Here is a 27,021-nt window from a genome sequence, read left to right as displayed (position 1 = left end):
CAAATACTTAGGAAGAAGGGAGTTCAAGAAAGGTGGGAATTTCTTAAAACTGAAATACTGAAAGCGCAATCAAAGAAAATCCCTATGAGAAGAAAAAATGGAAAAAGCCTAAAGAAGCCGAGGTGGCTCCATAAACAGCTCTCTAAAGGCTTGAGAAATAAAAGACTCCTTTAGGAATTGGAAGGAGGGCCTTATAACCAAAGATAAATATTTCCTAACTTTTTCTCTACAAGAAAAAGTTTCTACAAGAAAAAGTTAGGAAAGCTAAAGCTCTTTTTCTACAAGAAAAAGTTAGGAAAGCTAAAGCTCAGTATGAGTTTAGGCTGATCAAAAGATGCTAAAAACAACAAAAAAGGGTTGTTTTCTTATGTTCAGAGCAAGAAAAAGAGCAAGGACATGGTAGGCCCATTGCGAGGCCAGGAAAGTGAAATTGTAACAGGTAATGAAGAGAGGGCGGAACTGCTCAATTCCTACTTTTCCTCAGTCTTCTATTCCTACTTTTTCTCAGTCTTCTATTCTGCGTGAAACAGTGCTCAACATGGCAAAAACAGAACATATAAGGAGTTTATGAAGTTCCAACCTGGGATCGGCATAGAGGTAGTACATAAGCACCTAGTTTCTTTAAATGACACTAAGTTCTCAGGGCCACATGAACTGCATCCAAGGGTTTTAAAAGAGCTGGTGGATGCAATTTCTGAGTCTCTGGCTATAATTTTTAAGAATTCTTGGAGAACAGGAGAGGTACCGGAAGATTGGAGGTGGGCTAATGTTGTCCCCATCTTCAAAAAGGGGGGAAAGGAGGATCCAGGTAACTACCAACCCATCAGCTTGATGTCTATCCCTGGAAAAGCTTTGAACAAATCACCACACACTCAGTCCTGGGACATTTAGAAAGGATGGTTATGATTACTAAGATCCAGCATGGGTTTCTCAAGAACAAGTCATGTCACACTACCCTGATCTCTTTTTTTTTGAGAAAGCGACTACCTTGCTGGATCAGGGGAATGCTGTTGACATCGTTTATCTTGATCTCAGTAAGGCTTTTGATAAAGTTCCACATACTATCCTTGTTGACAAGTTGGTAAAATGTGGTTTGGATCCTGTTACTGATGGGTGGATCTGTAACTGGTTGACAGATCGCACCCAAAGAGTGCTTGTGAATGGTTCCTCATCTTCTTGGAGAGGAGTGACAAGTGGAGTGCATCAAGGATCTGTCCTGGGACCTGTTTTGTTCAACATCTTTATAAATGATTTGGATGAAGGAATAGAGGGAATGCTTATTAAATTTGCCAATGATACTAAATTGGGAGGGGTTGCACATACAGTAGAAATCAAATAGGATACAAGATGATCTTGACGGGCTGGAAAACTGGGCTAAAATCAATAAAATGAATTTTAACATGGATAAATGTAAAGTTCTGCATTTAGATAGGAAAAATCCAATGCATGGCTATAGGATGGGGGAGATTTGTCTTAGCAGTAGTATATGCGAAAAGGATCTCGGGGCCTTAGTGGATCATACGCTGAACATGAGTCAACAGTGTGATGCGGTGGCTAAAAAAGCAAATGCAATTTTGGGCTGTATCATCAGAAGTATAGCATCCAGATCACGTTAACTGATGGTATCACTGTACTCTGCTCTGGTAAAACTTCACCTGGAGTATTGTGTTCAGTTTTGGGCACCACATTTTAAGAAGGATATAGACAAGCTGGAACGGGTCCAGAGAAGGGCGATGAAGATGGTGAGGGGTCTGGAGACCAAGTCCTATGAAGAAAGCTTTAAGGAGCTGGGCCTGTTTAGCCTGGAGAGGAGGTGGCTGAGAGGTGATATGATCACCATCCTCAAGTACTTGAAGGGCTGTCATATAGAGGATGGTGTGGATTGTTTTCTGTGGCCCCAGAAGGTAGAACCAGAACCAGTGGGTTGAAATTAAATCAAAAGAGTTTCTGGCTCAACATTAGGAAGAACTTCTTGACCATTAGAGTGATCCTCAGTGGAACAGGCTTCCTCAGGAGGTGGTGGGCTCTCCTTCCTTGGAAGTTTTTAAACAAAGGCTAGATGGCCATCAGACAGCAATGAAGATCCTGTGAATTTAGGAGGAGGCATTTGTGAGTTTCCTGCATAGTGTAGGGGGTTGAACTAGATGACCCTGGAGGTCTCTTCCAACTCTATGATTCTACGAGAATAAAGAGGCAGAATGGTTTTAATGGGGAGCACAGTTTAATGACTCAGGTTCTTTCTCTGTGTGGAGCTGCTCAACATGCAGTTTCTTCCTTTTTCTCTTCTCACACTGTCCTGGAGGGGCTGAATGTTCTTTACAAGAACCATGTTTCCTACTTTGAAAGGTAGTATTGAAGCTCGTCTGTGTTAGTCAGCATATTGTTCCTTTGCAAGCCGCCCTGAGCCTGCCTAGGTGGGGAGGGCGGGATATAAATAAGATTTAATAATAATAATAATAATAATAATAATAATAATAATAATAATAATAATAATAATAATAATAATAATAATAAAAAGCTTTGCCATCTCATCACATTGGTGTAGATATGCATCTTTGTATGGGACAAAAATTTGAAGCAATTTTGGCTTCCTAATATAGTGGTAGCTAGTGCTATGGTAGTGGGATAGAACTGAGTTGTTTAAATCAATAACTGCAAAGAACCCTTAATACTCTCACTTCAAACTTCCTCTGCTGCATCAACATGTAGAACTTTCTTCAAGGTCTGCATAAATTTCTCAAACTCTCCATTTACTTGTGGCCAGTGTGGTGAGGTTCTTCTGTGTTTGAATCCAAGATAATTTGAAACTGAGCAAACCTGCAGAATCTTCAAAGGGGGTCCAGCCCACTGTTGCTTTATCATAAAATGGACAAAAAAACTTGTCCAATTTAGGAATCACAGGATTTGCTGAAGTAGTAGTGAACATTTCGACCTCTGGATAATAGCAGTAGTATTCAATAACAACCAAAAGGTGAACATAGAAAGTGTTGCTGGTGTCTGTGTGTCACCACCAATAAGGCTGAAGACAGGATCCTGGATCTTAAGGGATATTTTCACCTCTAGACTCAAGGAGTCTGCCATGCAGAACAGCTACTCTGCTTACATTCTGACATTCTCTGTGGGACTTTCCATCAGATACTGAAAGGCTAAGAAAGGAATCCTAAGCCTTAACAAGGTCATCAGAATCCAAAGATTCTTGGCTTTTGAGCATGAAGAGATATAAGTAGCTTGTCAATTCTTTGAGACTTTATGGCTGAGACAATGTGCTGAACAACAGGTTGCCTTTTGGGAATCTTTGGCCTCAGAATCAGTTATGCAGCCATTGATACTACATTGATACCCTGAGCAAAAAGAGACAATGTGGATTTGAACACACCATCACTGAGATCAAAGGACATGTAGTAAGTCCCAGTGGAGGTGATGACTCAGATGGTGCATTATGGATCATACCTAATGATGTTCGGGATCTCAAGCTTGAGTTCAGGAAGCATGCTGATTCCAGATGAAGGCTGAAGCATCCCGTCTTTGTAAGAAGTTAGTATAGCAAGGATAGGTTGTCCTGAAGTGATCTCATGGATCCAGATTATAGTCTGTTGAGGAATGACTAGAAGACCTATGGTACTGTGGGCAAGGTGGGGATCTATCTGTATGTGATCAAGGAGAAGGTAGATGAGAATGAGGCAGATTCATACAGTCTTCCTGTCTTCATCTCTTGAAGAAGTGCCTCAGAAGCTGCCAATGATATTTTCATGATCAGAATGATGTATTTGATGGCCACTAGAAAAGGCTCTATAGCTCTGCACCAGGTCTTAGGACTGATGGTGTAGAAGTGAATTTCTATCATCCTAATACTGATGCTTCTGCAATGCCTTCTAGCACTGGTATTCAGACATTTACTGAATGCAGAAGTTCCCTGTAGTCACAAATGGCTAGTAGCCACTAACAGACCTATGTTCCATGAATCTATCTAAACCCTTTTGAAAGCTACCTTGGTAGCCATCAATATAATCTCTGGCAGTGAATACCAAATTTTAATTACAATTTTGTTTGCCTATCTGTTTTGTTGTTCTAGGATTATGGCAGAGAGAAATTAAAAGGAGATTGGGCAGGAAGACTCAACTATTTACCTCTGAGAATGCACAGTCAAAACTCTTGCCTCTGAAAACTTCACTACATAATAAGCTTTTCCTGGGTACTGAGCTTGGATTTTAAGTATATGCTAACAGCTGTTAGAAATTTTCTTCATAACCAGAGAAGCTAGAACATTCCATTTATTTCAACAGTTAATCTAAGATTGCCATAATTTTGATAACTGATATAAAAAATAAATCTAGAGTTGTGTGATTTATAATAAAGCCATGTTAATTACGCTTTCTGTGATCTTTAATCTTTATCAAATGAAAAGTATCAATGCATCTATACAATTAATATGTTACAAACTGAGACACAGAAGCATTTGTATTCCACTCACAAGCACTGTAACATAAAACACCATGGCCACCAGATGGCTCTAATGATATTTCTAAATCATTGTTGAAAGACAATTATTTTTTAAAAAACCATTTTTGTCACTATGGCTTCCCTATTATATATAAGTGGGAAGACCACTCATATGAGTGGGAAGACCAAAAGCACTCTGGGAGCATTGTAAATCCCAGTTATGTCACCATAAATGGCATTTACGATGGCACAGGCTCCCAGTGGTGCTCTGTTGCTGTCAGGCACTGGTATACAGCCAAAAAGAATGGGCATCAGCGGTCCCAAGGTGCAAGCTGTTGTGCTGGCATGGTTGTAGGTGACCCAGGGGCACAGCCATAGTCAGTTGGCTCCCTGTATCTTTTCAGGCAGGTAACACCCCCAGACAGGGATGTAAATTTATGTAAGCAAAAACCACAGCACATCCCATAGGTGCCAATGGACCTGCAAAAACTTGTTCCCCACATGCCAGTGCAGCCTGAGCCACTCAGCACATTGGAGCTTAGGGTGCTGACTACTGCTCTGGTCAAGCACTTCCCTCCCCTTGATTGTCAAGCCCCCTCTCCAGCACCCAATCACACCCTACAAATGCAGTGTGCACACACAAGTCAGAGTGGATGGCACAGAACTCTATCTTGCCACTCCTCAGGATGGTGACTTAGTGCAAACGGCAAGGCACCACAGTTGAGGTGGTAGCATAGGGATGCCAAAGAGGACAACAAGAGGAGCACTTAGCTGTCACAACATGTAGGGAATGTTGAGTCCTACCTCTGTGACTGATTGCTCCTATTCCATACCCATACAGGTACACAGACCATGGAGTCTAGACCACCAGGGACTTGAAAGTGCTGACAGGTGAGCAAGGGCAGAATCCCAGCCCCCCTTCCCCCTTAGCCTGCCCCAGTGCCACATCAGATGGTGCCACATCAGTGTTTCCTGCAGTCAAAGACAGCTGGGAAGTGGGGGGGGGGGAGCAGCAGTTTTCCACACCAGCAGCAACACAGATGCTGAGCATCCCTGGTACAGAACCCCAGAGAAGTTTACTTGGGGGGCGATTAGCTTCCAGCTATCTGCATGAAGCCCATGGAAGAGGTTGGGGCATCTTGGTCCAGCCTCACAGCCAATGCATTGTAAGAGCCAGCTTGACTGGCCACCCTTCTGTCCATTCCCTAGATGAGCCATGGCCTCTAGCAGAAGTCACAGGTGGAGGAAAAAATGAGTGTGAGCTGATTCCATGGTACTGATGCAGAGAACAGGTGTGCATGCTCTAGAGTCCACCCGCACCTGTGTAGAGGGAGTCTATGCCAGTAACATTTCAGCACAGCTGCACTTCCAAAACCTTCCAGGACTTTGTATCAGAGCCCACTGTGGGTTGGTAGGGCAGTGGCCCTACCTACATGTCTCTGACCTTTTCCCCCCCTGCAGGTGGCAATTCAAGTTATTGCCCCCCTTACCTGATTCTGGGCACTGGCAGTCCTCCTGATGAGGTGCTGTCTGTCTGCATCAGGGAGCACCTGGCAGTGGTCAAAAGGCATTGCCAACATGGGGCGTTGTAAATAACATAATGGCAGATGACAACCCAAGTTTCCTTGGCCCTAACACATTTTTTGTTGCAGGTGTCTACATTCTGTGATCATCCCCATCTCAACTTGTGTTTGACTACTGCTTCAGTCCTTCATGCCTCAAACACCAAGAGAGGGGTGTCCTGCCCTGGCCTCTGACAAGGGAGGTCACCACACCTTCTGAAATCCCCACAGATTGACTCCCAGTGACAACATGGGGCTAGGTCCCACACTTGGCACTTGCTGGTGCACATGGCCAGAAAGAGCCTTTCTCCTGCATCATTCCCCCAAGGGGTGCTGAGCTTCTCCACAAGAGCAGGGCCTGCAACTCCAAGGGAGCCCCACATTCAGGCTGGAAGGCAGGGAGGCGAGTGCTCCCTCTCCTAGGAGGCAAGTCCTATGTGGTGCCAATCTTAGGGAGCATCTTTCAGGGGTGTGTGCTGTCCAGACACTGGTCCTCTCACAAGCCAAACTTCTCTGCAGCTGAGATGCTGTGTCTCCTGCCATCTAACCCATGGACAGGCTATTCCCATTGGCCCGCCAGGCCCAGATCAAGCCTATGCCAGCAGCCCATACGGGGGTGTCATCACCACAGACACACCCATGAATGTGCCCAAACAACCTTTTAAAATAAATTTGCCCCCCTTGGCCATGGAGTAACTTGCCCTTAGGATATGGACTAGCACCACCAGATGGAGTGGACAAGAAGCAGCTTGTTGTTGCAGGCATCTCTAGGTGCCTGGTGAGCTCATAGCGGGAGTTTTAGTGGACGGTATTACTGCTGAAGCAGTGCCATGGTTGGACCACTATGCCCTCAAGGTTCGTGTGGATGTCCCACCTCAAGCCCATTTAGGCAGTGAGCATATTTTAGTTCGCCCACGGAGCCAGATGGACCCGGAGTGGTTCCAAATGGCTCTACAGGATTCCTGGCCCTCTGGCGATTCTCTGGATGACCTGATTGAGTCTTAGCATAGCATACTCTCCAGAGCCATTGATGAGATCGCACCTCGGCATCCTCTGCACCCTCGTTCTAAGCTAGCACCATGGTACAACCCGGAATTGCGGCAGATGAAACAAGGGCTCAGACGGCTAGAGAGGCAATGGCGGTGTACTCAAGATGAAGCGACTAGAACATCTTATAGAGAGTTTATGAGGTCCTATGAGATGGCAGTCAAAGCCACAAAGAAAACTTACTTTGTGGCCAATATTGTGTCTGCAATTTCACGCCTGGCACAATTGTTCAGTACAATTCGGACCCTTACAACACTGCCACAAGGCAGGCCAAATTGTAGGGAATTGGAGATCGGCTGTGAGGCTTTTGCAAACTTTTTTGCAGATAAGATCGCGTCGCTCTGCCACGACCTCCCTGCCACATTGGAGACAGTATGTTAACTCGAGGCCCCGTGCCTGTCTTCTGGTCCAGCTCTGGATCGCTTCGATACACTCAGCCTGGAGAAAGTTGACAAAATCCTCTCTACTGTGGTCCCAACAACTTGTGATCTGGACCCTTGCCCCTCCTGCCTAATTAAAGCTTGCCAGAGGGAGCTTAGATATCCTATATGTGATATCATAAATAGATCCCTCGTGGAAGGCCTGTTTCCAATGCCTCTTAAAAAGGCTGTGGTCTGCCCTTTCTTGAAAAAACCAACATTAGACCCAGCCGAATTGGCACGTTACCGGCCGGTCTTGAATTTACCCTTTTTGGGTAAAATTATTGAGAGGGCAGAAGCAGAGTTTTCTGGATGATGCTTCCGTCCTAGACCCTCACCAGTTCGGCTTTTGCCCAGGTCATGGGATGGAGACAGTGCTGGTCGCCCTGGTGGATGACCTCCAGCGGCATCTGGATCAAGGCGGCTTGGTACTACTGATGTTGCTGGACCTATCGGCAGCGTTCGATATGGTCGACCATTGGTTGCTGACCCGCCGCCTCGCCGTTGCAGGGATTCAGGGGTTGGCCTTGCAATGGTTTTCCTCTTTCCTAGATGGTTGGGGACAAAGGGTGGCGATTGGGGTGAGCTGTCCCAGAGGCACACGCTTAACTGCAGGGTGCCTCAGGGGGTGGTGCTCTCTTCAATGTTGTTCAACATCTATATGTACCCCCTTGCCCAGACTGTCCAGAGGTATGGGTTGGGTTGTCACCAGTACGCTGATGACACCCAGGTCTATCTACTGATGGATGGCCAGCCTGGCTGTGTCCCAGAAAATCTGGACCTGGCGCTACAAGCCGTGGCTGGATGGCTTAGGCTGCGTAGATTGGAGCTCAATCCAGCAAAGACAGAGGTCTAGGTAGGGAAATTCCCCTACTGGTATTTGACGGCGTGCCACTGACAATGGTGCACAAGTTCAAGAGCTTGGGGGTACTACTAGAGCCTGCCTTGACAATGGAGGCCCAGATAGCAGCCACTGCTAAATCCGCTTTTTTTCAATCTTAGGCGGGCGAGGCAGTTGGTCCCCTTCCTGGAATGTGGCGACCTGGCAACAGTGATCCATGCAACAGTCACCTTGAGGCTGGACTACTGTAATGCCCTCTACATGGGGCTGCCCTTGTGCCAAACCCGGAAGTTGCAGCTAGTGCAGAACGCGGTGGCCAGGCTGTTATTGGGAGCACATACAGCCAGGACTGAGGGAATTGCACTGGCTGCCAATAGTATACCGGATTCGTTACAAGGTGCTGGTTATTATCTTTAAAGCCCTATATAGCCTAGAACCTGCCTACCTTAGGGACCATCTCTTCCCACATGTTTCCCAGAGGGTACTTAGATCAGGATCACAAAATCTACTAATAATCCCCGGGCCGAAGGAGGCCAAATTAAAAAATACCAGAGACAGGGCTTTCTCGACTGCAGCCCCCTGCTGATGGAATCAACAGCCAGAGGAAGTGAGGGCCTTGCGGAACCTTGCACATTTCCGCAGTGCCTGCAAGACAGTTCTCTTACAGCTGGCGTTTAACTGAGACAGCGCCTGTATCTCAGGGAATTTGAAGAAATGCCATCGCCATTGAAATAGCACTAAATTAATATTCTGTTTTAACTGCTGAATGTGTAATTTTTAATATTTTTTTATTTTAATTGTCTGTTGTAATTTTATGCTGTGAGCCGCCCTGAGCCTGCTTAGGCAGGGAGGACAGGATATAAATCAAATAAATAAAAAAACAACTGCCACCCCCCGCTCCTTAATCTACTTGCAGGGATGCTTTAGTTTCCCATTAAATAAAACCTTTGCTTGTTGGTTCAAGTATATTCTGTGCATTCAGTTCCAAAATGCAGGGCCACTGTCCATATTTTGTAAAATATTGCATAAGAAAGGCCATGTTAAGTTGTCAAATGCTTTCTCTGCTTCTAGAAATAAAAATTCTGCTTCCTTTCTCCTCATATTCATAAATTCAATTGCACCTATTGTAAATCGTATATTATCTTCCATGTACCTCTTTGGTACAAAATCTGTTTGGTTGGACTGTATTAAATTCGTCATGCATTTTCTTAATATTTCTGCCAATAAATTGTAATCTACATTCAGCAGACAAATTGGTCTATAAGACTGTTGTAGCAATGCATCACTATCATTGCTTGAGAGATTTCTTGAACTGATATTGTTTGATTTAATATTCTTCTGTGTTCTGATGTAAAATTTGTAATTGGGATGTTTTTAAATATTACATTATTCTTCCTTCTGAAACATACTTCTTTTTGTATAACCCTAAGAAGAGTATCTATGGGTTGCTAGGTACTGTGGGACAGACAGGCCAAAGCTTACAGTGAGCTAAAGCTGGCCAAGGAAGCTTGCTACAGCAAGAAAATCTTAAGAACATAAGAGAAGCCATGTTGGATCAGGCCAATGGCCCATCCAGTCCAACACTCTGTATCACACAGTGGCCAAATATATATATATATATACATACACACACACACACACACACACACTGTGGCTAATAGCCACTGATGGACCTTTGCTCCATATTTTTATCTAACCCCCCTCTTGAAGCTGTCTAAGCTTGTAGCCGCCACCACCTCCTGTGGCAGTGAATTCCACATGTTAATCACCCTTTGGGTGAAGTACTTCCTTTTATCCGTTTTAACCCCACTGCTCAGCAATTTCATCGAATGCCCACGAGTTCTTGTATTGTGAGAAAGAGAGAAAAGGACTTCTTTCTCCATCCCATCCATTATCTTGTAAACCTCTATCATGTCACCCCGCAGTCGACGTTTCTCCAAGCTAAAGAGCCCCAAGCATTTTAACCTTTCTTCATAGGGAAAGTGTTTCAACCTTTTAATCATTCTAGTTGCCCTTTTCTGGACTTTTTCCAATGCTATAATATCCTTTTTGAGGTGCGGTGACCAGAATTGCACACAGTATTCCAAATGAGACCACACCATTGATTTATACAAGTGCATTATGATACTGGCTGATTTGTTTTCAATTCCCTTCCTAATAATTCCCAGCATGGTGTTGGCCTTTTTTATTGCAATCGCACACTGTCTTGACATTTTCAGTGAGTTATCTACCACGACCCCAAGATCTCTCTCTTGGTCAGTCTCTGCCAGTTCACACCCCATCAACTTGTATTTGTAGCTGGGATTCTTTACACCAATGTGCATTACTTTGCACTTGGCCAAATTAAACCTCATCTGCCACGTTGACGCCCACTCACCCAGCCTCAACAGATCCCTTTGGAGTGCCTCAGAATCCTCTCTGGTTCTCACCACCCTGAACAATTTAGTGTCATCCGCAAACTTGGCCACTTCACTGCTCACTCCCAACTCCAAATCATTTATGAACAAGTTAAAGAGCATGGGGCCCAGTACTGAGCCCTGTGGCAGCCCACTATTTACCATCCTTCACTGCAAAGACTGCCCATTTATACTCACTCTCTGCTTCCTATTAATTAGCCAGTTTTTGATCCACAAGAGGACCTGTCTTTTTACTCCATGACTCTCGAGCTTACTAAGGAGCTTTTGATGAGGAACTTTATCAAAAGCTTTCTGGAAGTCAAGGTAAACAACATCTATTGGGTCTATCTTCAGATATGTGAGGAGCAAACCCAAGATAAAAGAGGCATTGGCCCCGCTGTTGGAAGCAATGGAGAAACTCTGACAGAGGACAGAGAGAAAGCAGAAAGGTTTAATGCCTATTTTGCTTCAGTTTTTACCTTGAAGAAGAGAACAGGCTCATCTAGAGATAGTAGCAGGCAAGGTGCAGTGTCTGGGCAACTGGCTGACATGGACAGAGTGGCCAGACAGTATGCACTCAAGAGTGTTCAAAGAATTTTCTAGAGAGCTTTCAGAGTTTTTTTCAATCATCTTCCAGACCTCTTTGAGGATGGGAGACATGCCACAAGACTGGAGGTGGGCAAATGTCACCTCAATCTTCAAAAACGGGAGGAGGGATGACCCAGGAAACTACAGGACAGTCAATCTGACCAGTGTCCCAGGGAAGATACCGGAGCAGACTTTAAAAGGATCAGTTTGTGAGCACCTAAAGGACAACTTGGTGATCTGGGGGAATCAGCACAGATTTGTCCCCAACAGGTCCTGCCAGACCCTCATTTCCTTCTTTGATCAAGTGACAAGCTTAATGGATCAAGGAAATGCTGTTAATGTTGTTTACCTCAATTTCAGTAAAGCTATTGTCAAGGTTCTCCTTGATATTCTGATGAGTAAACTAGAGGACTGTGGACTGGACTCTAGGATAGTTAGGTGAATAGGGAACTGGTTGCAGAACCACACTCAAAGAGTAGTTGTCAATGGCATTCCATCTGAATGGAAGGAGGAGTCCCGTGGGGTGCTACAGGGCTCATTTTTGGGCCCAGTACTTTTCAATATTTTTATCAATGATGTGGATGGCAGTATGGAGGGGATATTCATTAAATTTTGCAGATGACACCAAATTGGGAAGACCAGCAAATACATCAGACAATAGAGTTAGAATTCAATGAGATCTGAACATGCTGGAAAAGTGGGTGGAAGTGAATAACATGCAATTTAACAAGGATAAGTGTCAAGTTCTACATCTTGGTAACAAAAATGAGAAACATGCATACTAGATGGGGGATACACTTCTGGGTAGCAGTGTGTGCAAACAAGATCTTGGGGTATGGGTGGACCATAAGTTAAATATGAGCAGCCAGTATGATGCAGTGACAAAAAAGGCAAATGCCATCTTGGGAAGTATCAACAGAGGTATAACATCCAGATCATAAGATGTCATAGTTCCAATGTACATTGCATTAGTCAGGTCACACCTGGAGTATTTTGTGCAGTTCTGGACGCATCACTTAAAGAAGGATGTGGACAGAATGGAATGGGTACAGAGGAGATTGACAAGGATGATCAGGGGTCTGGAGACCCTATGAGGAAAGGCTGAGGTACTTGGGAATGTTCAGTCTGGAGAAGAGGAGGTTGAGGGGGGGGGGCATGATTGTTCTCTAAATACTGCCACTTAAATAAGAACTGTCACTTAGAACAGGGCAAGGAGCTGTTCCTGTTGACAGCAGAGGAGAGAACTCATAATAATGGGTTTAAATTAAAGGTGGGAAGGTATCGACTGGATATCGGGAAAAACTTTTTTACAGTAAGAGTTGTTTAACAGTGAAATCAGCTACCAAAGGAAGTGATGAGTTCGCCCTCATTGGCAATCTTTAAGCAGTGGCTGGACGAACACTTGTCAGGGATGCTATAGGCTGATTCTGCATGAGCAGGGGGGTTGGACTTTATGGCCTCTTCAAACTCTATGATTCTATGAGAGAACACCGATAAATTGTTTCTGTATTTCTTTTTTTGCATAAGTAATTTGGTATACCTGTTGTTACTCTTTTTTCTCTTTCCTCCCTCAGACAATATGCCAGATATCTGCCAGATTTATTCACATGTTCAAAATATCTTTGCTTTAAAAATTTTATTTTTTTCTGTACCTTTTCTACGTCTATCTAATTGGTTTTTTGATTGTTTAATCTCTGCTAGTGTTTTTTTTATTATGATTGTTTTTATGTTCAGACTAGTTCTAATATGATTTTATAAGGCAGTGCTGGTACCATGCTACAATTCTGTATACGTTTTCTGGAAAGGATGCAACATGGTCAAGAGCTTGGGGGTGCTACTGGAGCCTTCCTTGTCAATGGAGGCCCAGATAGCACCCACTGCCAAATCTGCCTTCTTTCATCTTAGGCGGGCGAGGCAGTTGGCTCCCTTCCTGGAGTGTGACGATCTGGCAACAGTGATCCATGCAACGGTCACCTTGAGGTTAGACTACTGTAATGCCCTCTACATGGGGCTGCCCTTGTGTGAAACTACAGCTAGTGCAGAACGCGGCGGCCAGGCTGTTATTAGGGCTCCTTAAGTGGGAACATATACAGCTGAGGCTGCGGGAGCTGCACTGGCTGCCAATTGTGTACTGGATCCGTTACAAGGTGCTGGTCATTACCTTTAAAGCCCTATATGACCGAGGACCTGTCTACCTTAGGGACCGTCTCTCCCCATATGTACCCCAGAAGGTGCTGAGATCAGGTTCACAAAATCTACTGACAATCCCCGGGCCGAAGGAGGTCAAACTGAAAACTAGAAAGGGCCTTCTCAATCATGGCTCCCCACTGGTGGAATCAATTACCAGAGGAGGTGTGGGCCCTGCGGAGTCTTGCTCAGTTCCTCAGGGCCTGCAAGACTACCTTCTTTCAGCTGGCCTTTTTTTTAATGCGGATTCTGCTGTACCGTCATTACGAAAATCTGTAAATGAGCAAGATTGGAAATTTTTGAAAATGTAGCACCGAGTATGATCACATGAAATTTTTGGTTTTAATTAGATGGTTTTAAGGGAATTTTAAGGAAATTGTATAATGTTGTAGATTGTTGTTTTATTACGTAATCTTTGTATTGTATATTATGTTGTGAGCCACCCTGAGCCTGCTTTGGCGTGGAGGGCGGGATATAAATTAAATGTTGTTATTATTATTATTATGTGAAACTGCCACTGAAAAACAGAACTACAAGGATAATGAAAGCATAGTGGGTGGGGTTTAATCCTCTAACAGCTTAAGGGGTAGAGATGCCCCCTTTTTTTGCAAAATGCTGACAAAAGTGGTTCTAGAACATTTTTCTCTTAGAATGTTGTCTCCTTTAGCATAATGCAGAGTGCCCTCTTTATCACTTATTACTTAGAGTTTTATTTCTGTAAATGAAAAAGCACCTGTGGTAGAAAAACAACCCCAGTAGTTTTTTAAACCCTGGCTATATAACATGTTGGGCTCCAAAAGAAAAAACCTTGCAGTTTTTTTCTCACTATCTAAGGATATGAATATGTTCTTGGAGCAGAAAAAATAACTCCATATGAAAATAACATCAGGTACCACTATTGTTATATGGCTTTGTTTAAAATTTAGAACCACCTGTTAGTTTTCTAATAGCTTAGGTTAAAAACATATGATTTGAATAAAAATAATAATTATAGCTTTATGAAGAAAAGAACTAGTGAGTTATTCAATATGCAAAAGGGTTGCAAAAGGATGCATACACATCCAAAAGAAGAATTGTGCCCCATGTGAAAGTGTGTTTTCAGACTCATGATATTATGGTATTGTCAAGCACATCAATTTCTGCCAACAAAAATATTTTTGTTGCTTTGGGAGCTTTTCTACCATAATATAATAGAGTTTTGTCTTCAAGCTGAACTATAATTCTGTAGTGGAACAGTTCTGCTCTGGCCTGTAGACCCTGTTCTCTTCCCAACACTTGGAGAGGATTTTATCTCTGTTCAACTGCCACCGCTGGTCCACCACCACCTGACCTTTGTAGGGATGCCCACTGGGTCAGACCTCCTAGGTTCCCTTCCAAGTTCTGAGGCCTTGCCTCTGTGTCTTCCACTACCCAGTGCCTAGTTACCATGGGGAGAGCTTGCTGTCTTACTAGACCTATTAGTATTTTTAAAAGGTGGCTGAGGCTTAAGGCTAGAGAGCAGTTGAACTGTCTTCCCTCCTCCTGCCTGTTCTCTGCTCCAAGAGAAAAACTTAAAAATTCAAATTAAGATTTTGCTCAGTTAAAAATGGTATTTCTTCACAAACCCCAACAAAAAAGATACTGTGATTGGTTATTTTAGGCTGTAAGAGTTAAACTTCTATTTTCTTAGTGAGGGCCCATAGTCATCATAACATACATTTTCCTGGATCTTTTTATGCAGTACCATTCACTCAAAATTTGCTAGGTTTGGGGAACAGTCACTGTTTATATCACTCTATTTTTTTTTAAAAAAAAAAAAAGCAGAAAGCTGTTTTTTGAAGAAATATTAACTCTGAAAAGAAAAAAAAATCCTGAATTTCTGCTATGGTATTTTCATCATCCTAATTAAGTAAACAGGAATTAAGACTGACTGCAAACACCTGAATAGGGCCTGTAGGCTGAGAACGGATGGGCATTCTGGGGTGGTTTGAAGGCATCCTAAATCGGGACTGTTCAAAAAGAGCCGTACCGGAGTCTCTGCTCACTCACCCGCATGCCGCCCACATCCCATCTGTGAGGTGGCTGGGTGTGCCTCTGCACAGGAAGGCAACCCAGAAGCTGGATTCCCTTTTTTTTAACCTGGGGGGCAAGTGCTGATGTGCAGGAGTGCTCCAGCGCTCTGAATGGTTTCTTAAAGAAAAAACCTGGGACCAGCTTGGGGCAGCTTGGCAGTTCCACACTGCCAAGTCACCTCACTTGTGCTCTCCCCCCTCCAGACGGTGGGGAGGCGACTGATGGCCGGCTCAAAAATTTGCTACCACTTTGGAAGTGGTAGCTTTTTCAGCTGGCCTTGGGCCCCTGGAGGATGGGGTGAGGACGGGAGGAGGATGGCCGCCAGATGTTGCCATCTGAACAGATTTTTTGGACCGACTTCAGAGGTGTCTCTGAGTCGGCCCAAAGTGCCAGTCTGTAATCAGCCATTGTGTCCTATTCACCCCTTCAGAAAATGAAGATAGTATGTTCTCTGTCTCTATGTGGACCTGTGAATGTTTATCAGTAAACAATGGTGTTGGTAAAATGTCTGGAAACAAAGTTGTGACTGATGGTTCCTTCACTATGCCAAGACATTTCACACCTTCCACCACTGATAAGAACAAATGGGATAGCTTTACACTGTGCTGAATGATGACTTTGTTCTTACTGAGCTTCTACTGCTCAATTAGCCTACATTCTTGAGGCAAACCAACCTGATTTGTCTCCAATTACAAGTGCAAAAAAGAGGCTGCTTTAGAATTCTTGTGATAGTTGACAGTACAACAAAAAGGTGAGGTTGAAAACCTTTTGCACAGAAAGTTATGAATAAATGTATCAAGTTCAACAAATGTAAGCCTTCACAATGAGACAAAAATAATAACCTTACAATGCTAATGCAAAGTTCCCTAAACACAGCCAATAATCTTACTGTGGCTGGTAAGTGAGGGGATATGGAATAATAACCTTACAATGCTAATGCAAAGTTCCCTAAAACACAGCCAATAATCTTACTGTGTGGCTGGTAAGTGTCGAAAAGTCTGCTTTGCTAGAGGGGTCTCTGACTGGCAAGGAAGTATGTCAGGTAGCAGATCGGAAGCAGTGATCTTGGTTAAGTTGAAATAGGTGATGCTAGTTTACAGGTGTTGAAATTTTACAGAGCAAAAAAGTATTTAAGCATTGAGAGAATGCACTGGAAGACATAAAAGTACCAAATAATGCAGTTTCAGTTCACATTCCAATGCCCTTTGTGAGTGAATTTTGCTGTGTGAAACACCATTATTCATTCACAAATGATTTCTGGAGTGAATTGAAAATGGATTAAAAGTGCATTATTCATAGGGTTGCCAGGTCTGTGTTGGAAAATACCTGGAGACTTTGGGGGTGGATCTGGGAGAGGGTGGGGTTTGGGGAGGGGAGGGGCCTCAGCATGGTACAATGCCATAGAGTCCACCCTTCAAAGCAGCTGTTTTCTCCAGGGGAGCTGATCTCTGTCAACTGGTGATCAGTTGTAAAAGTGACAGTTGTAAAAGTGGAGGCTGGCAACCCTAAAAGGTCTCCCTTTACCCCCAAAGAAAGTATATAATACAGAGGACAAGTCTATGGACTACCAATGTTCCTCCCTCCATTTCCAGAGCAGATCACACAGGGACAATGCAGTCTCTCCCCGCCACCCAAATTTAGTACTGTTTTTAGAGAGACAGATGTCTCACTTAATTCAGTGAGCTTACTCCCAGGTAATAATTATTTCCATATAACAATTATCCTGTTCACAGTAACAGAAACTCTAGTGATTTTTCTGCTATGAATATACTTGTTTTAGATAAGGGCCAAGGGAGGGGATATGGAATTTTTGTCTGGGGCTCATGGTAGCTCTCAGTAGCTCTAGTGAAGCTCTGACAACAAGATGGGAAGGGGTATTTTGGCTGTCATTAGAAGGGGAAAGTCACTTTCTATGGGCAGAAATCTATGTTCCCATGGAAACAATGCTCTGGATCCAGGTCATAATATTTTTTCATACTAGTGTATCCTCAGCAATCACATCTGCCACATAGAAAGGTGGCGCTAACCTGAAGGACAAACTACATGTTATCTTAAAGATGTAGTCACCAATGATGTGCATCTAATTATCTGTCCAACAAACGCAATTTGCACTATTTTCTGTCTCCTTTTTAAAATATAGCTCACATTAAATTTGTTGCCCCTAATGACTGAACTAATTGGCTTCTATTGAAGGATTTGTATGAACTTTTTTCTTAGTGCTAGATCAATTTGATAGGAAAAAGGTTTCACTTTTACTACTGTCTACACCCAAACTTCCATAGCACTAATGAGCACATATCCATTATTTCCTGCAACATTTCTAGCACTAGAAGTAGCATGGACATATATAGGATTATGAATATTATGAAGATGAGCAACTTTTGGCATTGCCTAATGAAACTGATATATCCCACTGGTTAGCGCAAGAGGGCACCAGAAGCACTGAAATACAGTAAGGACCAGTATGCTTTCTCATCCTAACCAGACTGAAGCAGATGTTTTCACATGATAAATACTGAAGCCTGTTCAATTGTTATTATGAAAGAGAGCCATTTATAAAGTGGGGGAGGACATAACACAAAAAACTTCACTCACTTCCTTTTAACAAACATGCACTCAAAAAGAAACAGTGCTCAAATCCAAAAACTGTTAACAATGAATCAAAGGATAATCTTTGAATATGAAAGCAGCATCTCATATGGCAGGAATGTGAATATCCCATTATTTTTAATATGTCATTCCATATAGCATATCTTCCTACATCTTTTACCCTACACAAATAAGTTTTAGATTTAAAAACAAATAAGATTTAGATAATTCCATCACCAGAATTTTTAAAAGTGAGGTTTAAGAACATCTGATAATTGAAAAAGGAAAAGAATATTTAGATTTGAGCTGTACCAATGTCCTTAAAATGTATTTCACAATGATCCTTATTTACCTTTATATCCCTTTTTATTCTATATCCCAAATAATCACTTCTTCTAAACAACTGCCCCTCATTATGATCACACAAATCAGCACAACAGACTTACTTATTAGGCATTTCTAGACATTTGGAGGAGGGGCTCAGCAAATACGCATAAAATTAAGATTTTGTGAATTAACTGAAGAAAAAGTGCCTCTCAGAGAGAGAGAGAGCAGAACACTGTCCTTAGCAGAGCAGTGTGTTTGGATACAACTTACCCAAAAAGCACAACAAATAAAGCAAACTTGTGGTCCAAAAGGCTGGAATGCAGACAGCTCAGTACACACAAACATGTAGGGATGGAGTTGGGGTAAAACAGACCACAACTTTATTGATTACAGCAGGGGTGGCGAACAGTAGCTCTCCAGTTGTTTTTTGCCTACAACTCCCTTCAGCCCCAGCCAGCATGGCCAATGGCTGGGGCTGATGGAAGTTGTAGGCAAAAAACATCTGGAGAGTTACCGTTGGCCACCCTTGGATTACAGTAATAGTAGCACAGTATTGAACACGGGTCTAGGAATCAGGGCACCCACCTGCTAGCCAATGGAACCCCTCTCCAACCCACCTGCTGGGGGTAGACCTGGAATTGTAAGCAAGGGGAAATCACATTGGCATACCCTCTGCATGGATCCCTTATCACCTGTGAGTGGAGCGCTGCAAACCCTCCCCCCAAGCTGTGCATGTTTCCCCCAAGGCCCCTTAAGAGGATCTTTCACCTGGGGGAGGTGGGCACGTAGACACAGCCTCACTCCCAAACAGATCTGGCCCAATGCCCCAAGCTGCCTAAAACTGTAACAAGTAAAGAAATAATGAAGGATTACTGTGCTATAAACAACCTATAAGCCTATAGATAGAGTATCAGATATAGTTCAAGGTTCTAGTGCTGACTATCAAAACCCTATGCAGCCAGGGACCTGCATACCTCAGGGACTATCTCTCCCCGTATGTGCCCTCTAGAGCAGGGGTGGCCAACAGTAGCTCTCCAGATGTTTTTTGCCTACAATTCCCATCAGCCCCAGCCATTGGCCATGCTGGCTGGGGGTGATGGGAGTTGTAGGCAAAAAACATCTGGAGAGCTACCATTGGCCACCCCTGCTCTAGAGCCTTGCTCTCAATCAAGCAACATGTCCTGGTGGTCCCTGGTCTGAAGGACGTCCATCTATCCTCAACTAGGGTCAGGTCTTTTTCAGCTTGGGCCCCAGCCTGGTGGAACAAGCTCCCAATTGAGATCAGGGCCCTGTGGTTCCACAGGGCCTATAAGATGGAACTCTTCTGCTGGGTTTTTAGTTGAGGTAGCAGGTGCCCAAATTCTTCCAACTCTTGGCTTCCCCTACCATTAACCCTGGCATATGGTCAGTGGCCAACCATCATCACCACTGCTCAGAATGTTCATTCCAGCATCACCATCAAGGCATCACTCTATGTTGGTTATTGTTACCTTTGTGAATTTTAGATTCTGAATTTTATATTGATATATAATTTATATTATATTGACTTTATGACTTTGTAACCCACCCTGAGCCCTCCTGCAGGGAGGGCAGCATATAAATTGGATTTCAAAAAATTGTATGTACTAATTAGATTATTAACATGAAAATATTTGAACCATGGTAACTTTATGTAGTGGGCTAATTCTAATTTTGATTTTAATATGATTTGTCCTTTAGGAATAATATCAATTAATCATATAAGATTAACTTGCTTCCAATTCGTATAAAAGTTTTTTGTTTTTCCAGGGAAGAACCGTTGTTGGACTGTAAAATTAGTTAATAATGATATCGGTAGTGATATTTGCTTTCAATAGTTTTCCATACCTTCAAAGTAGCCTCCAAAAAAAGATCTGCAGCTATATTTTTAGTTTGCTTATTACAGTTATGCTTATTACAGAATCATAAAATAATTCATGAAATGTGTATGGGTCGAAAGTGTTCTCTTCAATATACTTCTATTCTGCCTGATATGTTGCCTATATTGTTTTACTAAGTTGCTTAAAATAATTGCTTCATAATTTAAATATAGATCTGGCATGGCTAAACCTCCTTCCTTAATTGGTTTGCATAGTGTGAAAAAACTAATTCTAGGCTTTTTATATTGCCAGACAAATCCTTTTGAATTCCTTTGCCATTTTTAAAGTAAATCCAATGGAATATGAATTGGGACAGTCCTTATATAAAATATTAACTTCAGTAAAATGAGCATTTTAACTATGTTTTTTTAAAAAATGTTTATATATGTAATGTTAATTTAAACTCTGTTTTATTGTTTGCTGTGAGCCGCCCTGAGCCATTTTTATGGGAAGGGTGGGATACAAGTCATAGAATAAATAAATAAAATAAATAAATGTTTACTCCTTCAATTAAAGTTAAATGTTGCACATCCCATTACATTAAGAACTGCTATATAGATTTTGATTTGCCTCCAAAAAATCTTTCAAATCCAAAAGTACACTAATCCCCAGATACTTCCAAGAAGATGTAATCAAATTATAATGGTATTTTTCTTTAATTTGATTTCTTTAATTTTTCTTTAATTTGATTGGGGAGGGACGGTGGCTCAGTGGTAGAGCATCTGCTTTGGAAGCAGAAGGTCCCAGGTTCAATCCCTGGCATCTCCAAAAAAGGGTCCAGGCAAATAGGTGTGAAAAACCTCAGCTTGAGACCCTGCAGAGCCGCTGCCAGTTTGAGTAGACAATACTGACTTTGATGGACCAAAGGTCTGATTCAGTCTAAGGCAGCTCCATATGTTCTTGTTCATGATTTTGACATTCATCAGACATATAAATGGGATATAAATTAGATTTACTATGGTTAATTTGAAGTCCTACAACTATGCCAGATTCAGATAAGTCTAAGTTAACTATTGAAAGATAAGTTTGAGGGTAGGTCAGATACAAAACCATATCTTCAGCAAATAAACTTATTTTATAATGTTGATTTTTTTATTACAATTCTCAGGTTAGAAGGTTTATTCCTGATGAAGTTTGCTAAGGGTTCAACTGCTTAGATGAACAGTAGAAGTGAAAGGGGATGCCCCTGCCGGCTGCTCCTTGTCAGATAAATTCCCTGTGAGTTTGCCCCATTAATTCTCAAAATAGCTGTTGACGAGGAGTAAGGAGATTAATCACATTCTGGAATTGAAGACCAAATTTCATAAAGTCCAAAAGTTACTGTAAATATTGTACCTCAACTGTATCAAATGCTTTTTCTACATCAAGCGATAAAATACAGGTACCCCTTATCTTCTTTTTTTCCCAATAATATGTAATATTTAATGATTTTCTGATGTTATCTGTCATATTATATAAAGGAATAAAACCTGATTGCTGATTAATGATATATAATAATTACTTATTCTATTTAATCTTGATATTAGGATAGAAAACAAAATGTATGTTAACACAGAGAATATAGCTGAAAATGTATTTCAACATTCATTAAAAGAAACACAAAATGTCCTCATTCAGAGGTTTCAAGCTCACAGCTTGTGGGCCAGAACTGGCCTGCCAAGGGCTTTAATCAGTCCCACAGCTGTCTTCTTTCCACTCCATTCCCTGTGTGTCCTTACCCTTTCAAGATCAAGCTGCAGGAAGCAGAGGACAGGTCTGCCTTTGTTGTCACTGGCTTTTCCTCTGGGCTCCATTGAAACAGAGAAAAAAGTTGCAAAGAAAATGTGGAGTGGATTTTCCATCTTCAGAGTAGTTTGTCTGTGCCCAGAGACCTTAATGGAAAATCCATTCAACATTTTCTTTGCAACTTTTTGTATGTAATGGAACAGTCTGCTCCCCCCTCCCAATATCTATATTATTTAGTTTGGTCCTAATGGATGGAGTGTGTGTTTCAGTTCCAGTTTTGTATGTTAACTCCAAAAATCAACAGCTTCAGCTGTCTCCTTGTAAATGGCTGGTTTTTTGAGCCAGCTTGTCTCTGCTGAATGGACCTGAGGACAGGTTCCTGAAGGAGTACTCTAACCTGAGAACACACAGCCAAAGTCAAAGGAGAACATTGCACCTGGAGAACCACGGACACTCTGAGAAGAAGAGGAGGAGGAGCAGACTGGGTTTATATCCCACCCTTTACTATCTGAAGGAGTCTCAGAGCAGCTTACAATCTCTTTTTCCTTCCCCTCCTCACAACAAACACCCTGTGAGGTAAGTGGAGCTGAGAGAGCTCTCCCAGAACTGCTGTTGAGCAGAACAGCTCTGTGAGAACTTGTAACTGACTCACGGTCACCTCAGTAGGTGCATGTGGAGGAGTGGGGAATCAAACCTGGTTCTCCCAGATAAGAGTCCCCACACTTAACTACTACACCAAACTGGCTCTGAAACTGGTAGACCACGAAGGTGGATGGGAGAAGCTTTCAGTGCCTAGCCATTTCATGTCTTCCTAGGCTCAGAGCATTTTATATTTTTTTGGTTTATATTTTTAGTTTCTGCTGTGATCTTTGTACTTTTCCTTGATGTTCTATTTTTTTTTAAAAAAAATTACACTGCCAAATCCCACTATTCCCCCCACCTCTCCATTTTAGGCAGGTATCTTTTAAGGGCCAGGACAGGGTGAGTTAAGGCCCAACCACAGTTAGAAATATAGAGTTCTAAAAACTCAAGGAACTCCAGTTTTGCAGAGGAATAATGGTTTTAAAACATACACCCTCTTAATATGGCAGAACACATGCTGATGTAGACAACCAAAATTATTATCTCAAACCAACCTATAAAAATCTCTGAAACCCTGGAAACTACAGTCACTCTGAGTAGACTGGGGGGGGGGGGGGGCAGGAAAGCTTGCAATGCCCAGCCATTTCATATTTTCATAGGCTCAGAGCATTGTATATTTTTAGTTTCTGCTGTGGTGCTTGTGCTTTTCTTGAAGTTTTGTTTTAAAAATTGCATTGCCAGATCCTACTATTCCCCAGCCTTTCCATTTTAGGCAGGCATCTTTTAAGGAGGGGGAGGGGTTGGGAGGTGTCAGTTATCAATGACTACTGAACAAACAAAACATAACAAGAATGTTATCGTTTTAAGCATGTTTGTATTTTAAGTTTAAAAATAGTATCTTTTTATTATGTTTGTCTGGGTCCTTTATAAAGTATATGTCCACACTGCCTGGCATTGCATTTTATGAAACATGTTGCCTGGCAAAGTCCCATTTATGTCATAACAGGCCCTCATGACAAGTGAGTTTGACACACACCTGCCCTAATTGATATAGCTTTCTGCTTGAGTCATGATGTCCAAATGCAGGTACCTGGACAAACTGGAGTTTATTTTTTCCACACATTCAAAATCAGGGTTAAACCGTTTAAACATGTAATTGCAGTTCAGAATCACAGTTTGCAGTGAGGAAAATAAGACCATAAGAGCATAAGAGAAGCCATGTGGGATCCAGCCAGTGGCCCATCAAATCCAACACTCTGTTTCACACAATGGCCAAAACCAGGGGTCATTTTGTAGAAAAAGAGGTGCTGGAGCGCATTAGTGCAATTCATTTGCATAACTCATTTGCATATGCCACACACTTCTGACATCACCAGAAGGTGTACTAAATTATATCAGCTCAGCATCTTCCTTAAAGGGCTGTAAAACAGAGCTCTTTCGCCAGGCTTTCAGCTGAGGCAGTGGACGTCACTTGTTACTGGTCTCCCCTCTTGTATTCCATTTCAGTGCTGTAGAATCTGCCAGACCTGGACAATAGACCGTGTTTGTGAGACAGAATTTACCATTTTAGTCTCTATTGTTATTCTGTAATTTTAGATTTTATATATTTTAATTGGTTTTAACTGTTGATTGTATTTTATGATGTAACCTGCCCTGAGCCTGTTCTATGGGAAGGGAGGACTAAAAATGGAATAAAATTTTAAAAATTAAAATGCTTCTTGAATTATAATTGCCATAATAAAACCTTACTCCCATCATACTTTTTACATTACTTTCTCCTATGTGGCCACAGCAGTATGATGAAGGTTAGACCTCACAGTATTTTGTTCAGTAAATTGTTTGGGCACCACAATTTAAGAAATAGACAAGCTGCAACATATCCAGAGGATGGCAACAAAGATGATGAGGTGTCTGGAGACCAAGTTCTATGAGGAAAGGTTGAAGGAGCTGAGTATAGCAAACGACTGAGAAGTGATATGATCACCATCTTCAAGTACTTGAAGGGCTATCATATAGAGGATGCAGAATTGTTTTCTGTTGCCCCAGAAGGTCAGACCAGAATTAACAGATTGAAATTAAATCAAGAGTTTCTGGCTAAACATTAGGAAGAACTTCCTGACAGAGCAGTTCCTTCGTGGAATACGCTTCCTCGGGAGGTGGTGGGCTCTCCTTCCTTGGAGGTTTTTAAGCAGAGGCTAAATGGCCATTGACAGTAATGCTGATTCTGTGAATTAGGCAGATCATGAGAAGGAGGGCAGGAAGGGTTGCATCAGTGCTTAGTTCTTGTGGCCCTTTCTTACATACCCAGGGAAATGCTGATTGCCACTTTGAGGTCAGTCAACAATTTCTCTCCAGGCCAGTTTGGCAAGGGATCCTGGAGGATTTTGCCATCTTCTGGGCATAGAGCAGGGGATCTATGTGGGGGGTGGGGAGGTATTTCTGATTTTTTTTATTCTATATTCTATTATAACATATTTATTTTGTCACTGAATGAATTCCTGTTGTCCAGAAACCCAAATCTGAATTAGAATTCGTTGAAGAGTTCCCTCTTCAATCTCTGCATGCCTTATGAAGATGGTTGATTAATGAGGGCATGTATGGACATTAGCATGACCCGGGTATATACTTATCACAAATAGAGGTATGTTCTTAATGTTTGAATACAACTATGCACCAATTTTAAGGCATCAAAAATCTTTCCTACCTGGTGAATCTCTTGCCAACCATTTTCATCTTTGCATCCAACAATAGCATGTTCATGAAGTAACAACTCGCAACAATAAGGATCTCCTCCAACCACAGCAGTGTGATACAATGGGGTCAGACCACAGCTGTCTTTGTAGTTTGGAGATGCTCCAAGTTCCAACAAAGTCTGTAAGTAAAGATAAATTTTGAAGAATGTATAGATAGGGATGTGCAAAAAAAACCCCTCTCCGTGGCCTCCATTGGTCTCTGGAGGGCCTCCAGGGACCAGCGCCGGCCTCTCCGCGGCCTCCGCTGGTCTCTGGAGGTCTCTGGAGGGCCTCCAGGGACCAGCGGCGGCCTCTCCGCGGCCTCCCCGGCCTCCGCCACCGCCGCCGGGCCCCGTGCGCGGGCGGGGAAGGCAGCGAGTGAGGGAGCCAGCATCCCTGCGCGTGCGCACACCGCCATGCACACGCGCAGGGACGCTGGCTCCCTCACTCGCCGCCTTCCCCGCCCGCGCGCGCGGCCCGCCAGCTCCCCGCTGGCTATACCGGGACTTCTAATGGCCCCGGTATAGCCAGCCCGGGAGCCGGGAATTGGGGGCCAGAACCGGGACTTTCCCGGAAGACTGGGACGGTCTGGTCACCCTACCCGGGAGAAGCTGCCCGCTCTGCCACATATGGCTCTCTCTTTCTGGCCATGTTTGGGGAGGCGGAAACAAAGACTCTCATTGGGCTGTGTGAGAACACACACCCATGAAATGCAGCTGATGGCTGTACTCTTTTGTGTCAATATGTGGAAAGTAACCTACTGAATGGGTGATTAGCCTACAAAAAGGGGGTGTGACCTAATATGCAAAAGAGCCACTGCTGGGCTTTTCCTCTTAAAAAAAAGCCCTGTTCATTTTCAAATAAACAGTTCTTGCATTCTTTTCACTTCCTCCAGAAAGTTAACAAAGTAAAGTTTCACTTCCCCCCACCAAAACAGTCGTTTTGTCAAAAGCTGGTCCTCCAAATTAAAAGCCAAAAATAGAAACATATAAATTAAAACATCCATTGTGGGTTATGATAATAAATACTGAGCATTTTCTTCATCCCCTGTTCTATAAAGAGGAACATACAATACAACTCTAAAAGAACTTACCTTCAGAGTTACTTGGTTTTTGGCTCTGGCTGCCTTGTGTAATGCTGTCATGCCATCTTTGGCTCTGTAATCTAAATGAGCTCCTCCATTTTTTAGAGCTTTGATCACTTCAACAGCATTGCTAAGCTGAGCTGCCAAAGTCAGTGGGGTTTCTAAACCAGACAAGAATTAGAAGAAATAATTAATTAGATAATCCATATTTTAACTGATGGCACCATGTTATGTACATAAACAGATTTTTAAAATCAGATCCAAACTCTTCACTCACTAGGAATTTCTTGTATTAGAGTTAATGAAGATGTGTACATTTTGTTTCTAATACTTGTTTCATACCTCCACTTTCTAAGTCATGATAGTTAGGATCAAGTCCTCGGTCCAGCATCTTTGTTATTTTTTCAATAGAGAGGTGGTGAACATGGTCCATAAATTTTCTCAGATTAGCCTACAAAAATCATTCAAGATATTTTATTACTATAAAGTATACATTTCAGGCAAAATGTGAAACTGGTATGTATCCGAAGGCATGAAACCATGTATACTGAA

At 42.6% G+C, this 27,021-nt stretch overlaps 1 protein-coding gene and 1 non-coding gene across 3 annotated transcripts in view; one reads left to right on the top strand and one right to left on the bottom strand.

The window, feature by feature from the left end:
• SHANK2 (SH3 and multiple ankyrin repeat domains 2) overlaps positions 1-27,021 on the bottom strand; it is an 811,137-nt gene that overhangs the window by 722,121 nt on the left and 61,995 nt on the right. For both annotated transcript variants that reach the window (XM_060263196.1, XM_060263197.1), the window contains exons 5-7: positions 26,812-26,920; positions 26,479-26,630; positions 25,358-25,525 (exon numbers count right to left, since the gene is read on the bottom strand). In XM_060263196.1, the coding sequence (XP_060119179.1) occupies positions 25,358-25,525; positions 26,479-26,630; positions 26,812-26,920 (429 nt within the window). The remainder of the gene's footprint in view (positions 1-25,357; positions 25,526-26,478; positions 26,631-26,811; positions 26,921-27,021) is intronic.
• On the top strand, positions 21,048-21,114 carry TRNAP-UGG (transfer RNA proline (anticodon UGG)). Its single transcript has one exon. It is a non-coding gene; the product is annotated as a tRNA-Pro (tRNA).

The sequence above is a fragment of the Heteronotia binoei genome, chromosome 21, assembly GCF_032191835.1.
Source record: "Heteronotia binoei isolate CCM8104 ecotype False Entrance Well chromosome 21, APGP_CSIRO_Hbin_v1, whole genome shotgun sequence".
Taxonomy (NCBI): Eukaryota; Metazoa; Chordata; class Lepidosauria; order Squamata; family Gekkonidae; genus Heteronotia; species Heteronotia binoei.
This window is presented reverse-complemented; position numbering and strand designations above follow the sequence as displayed.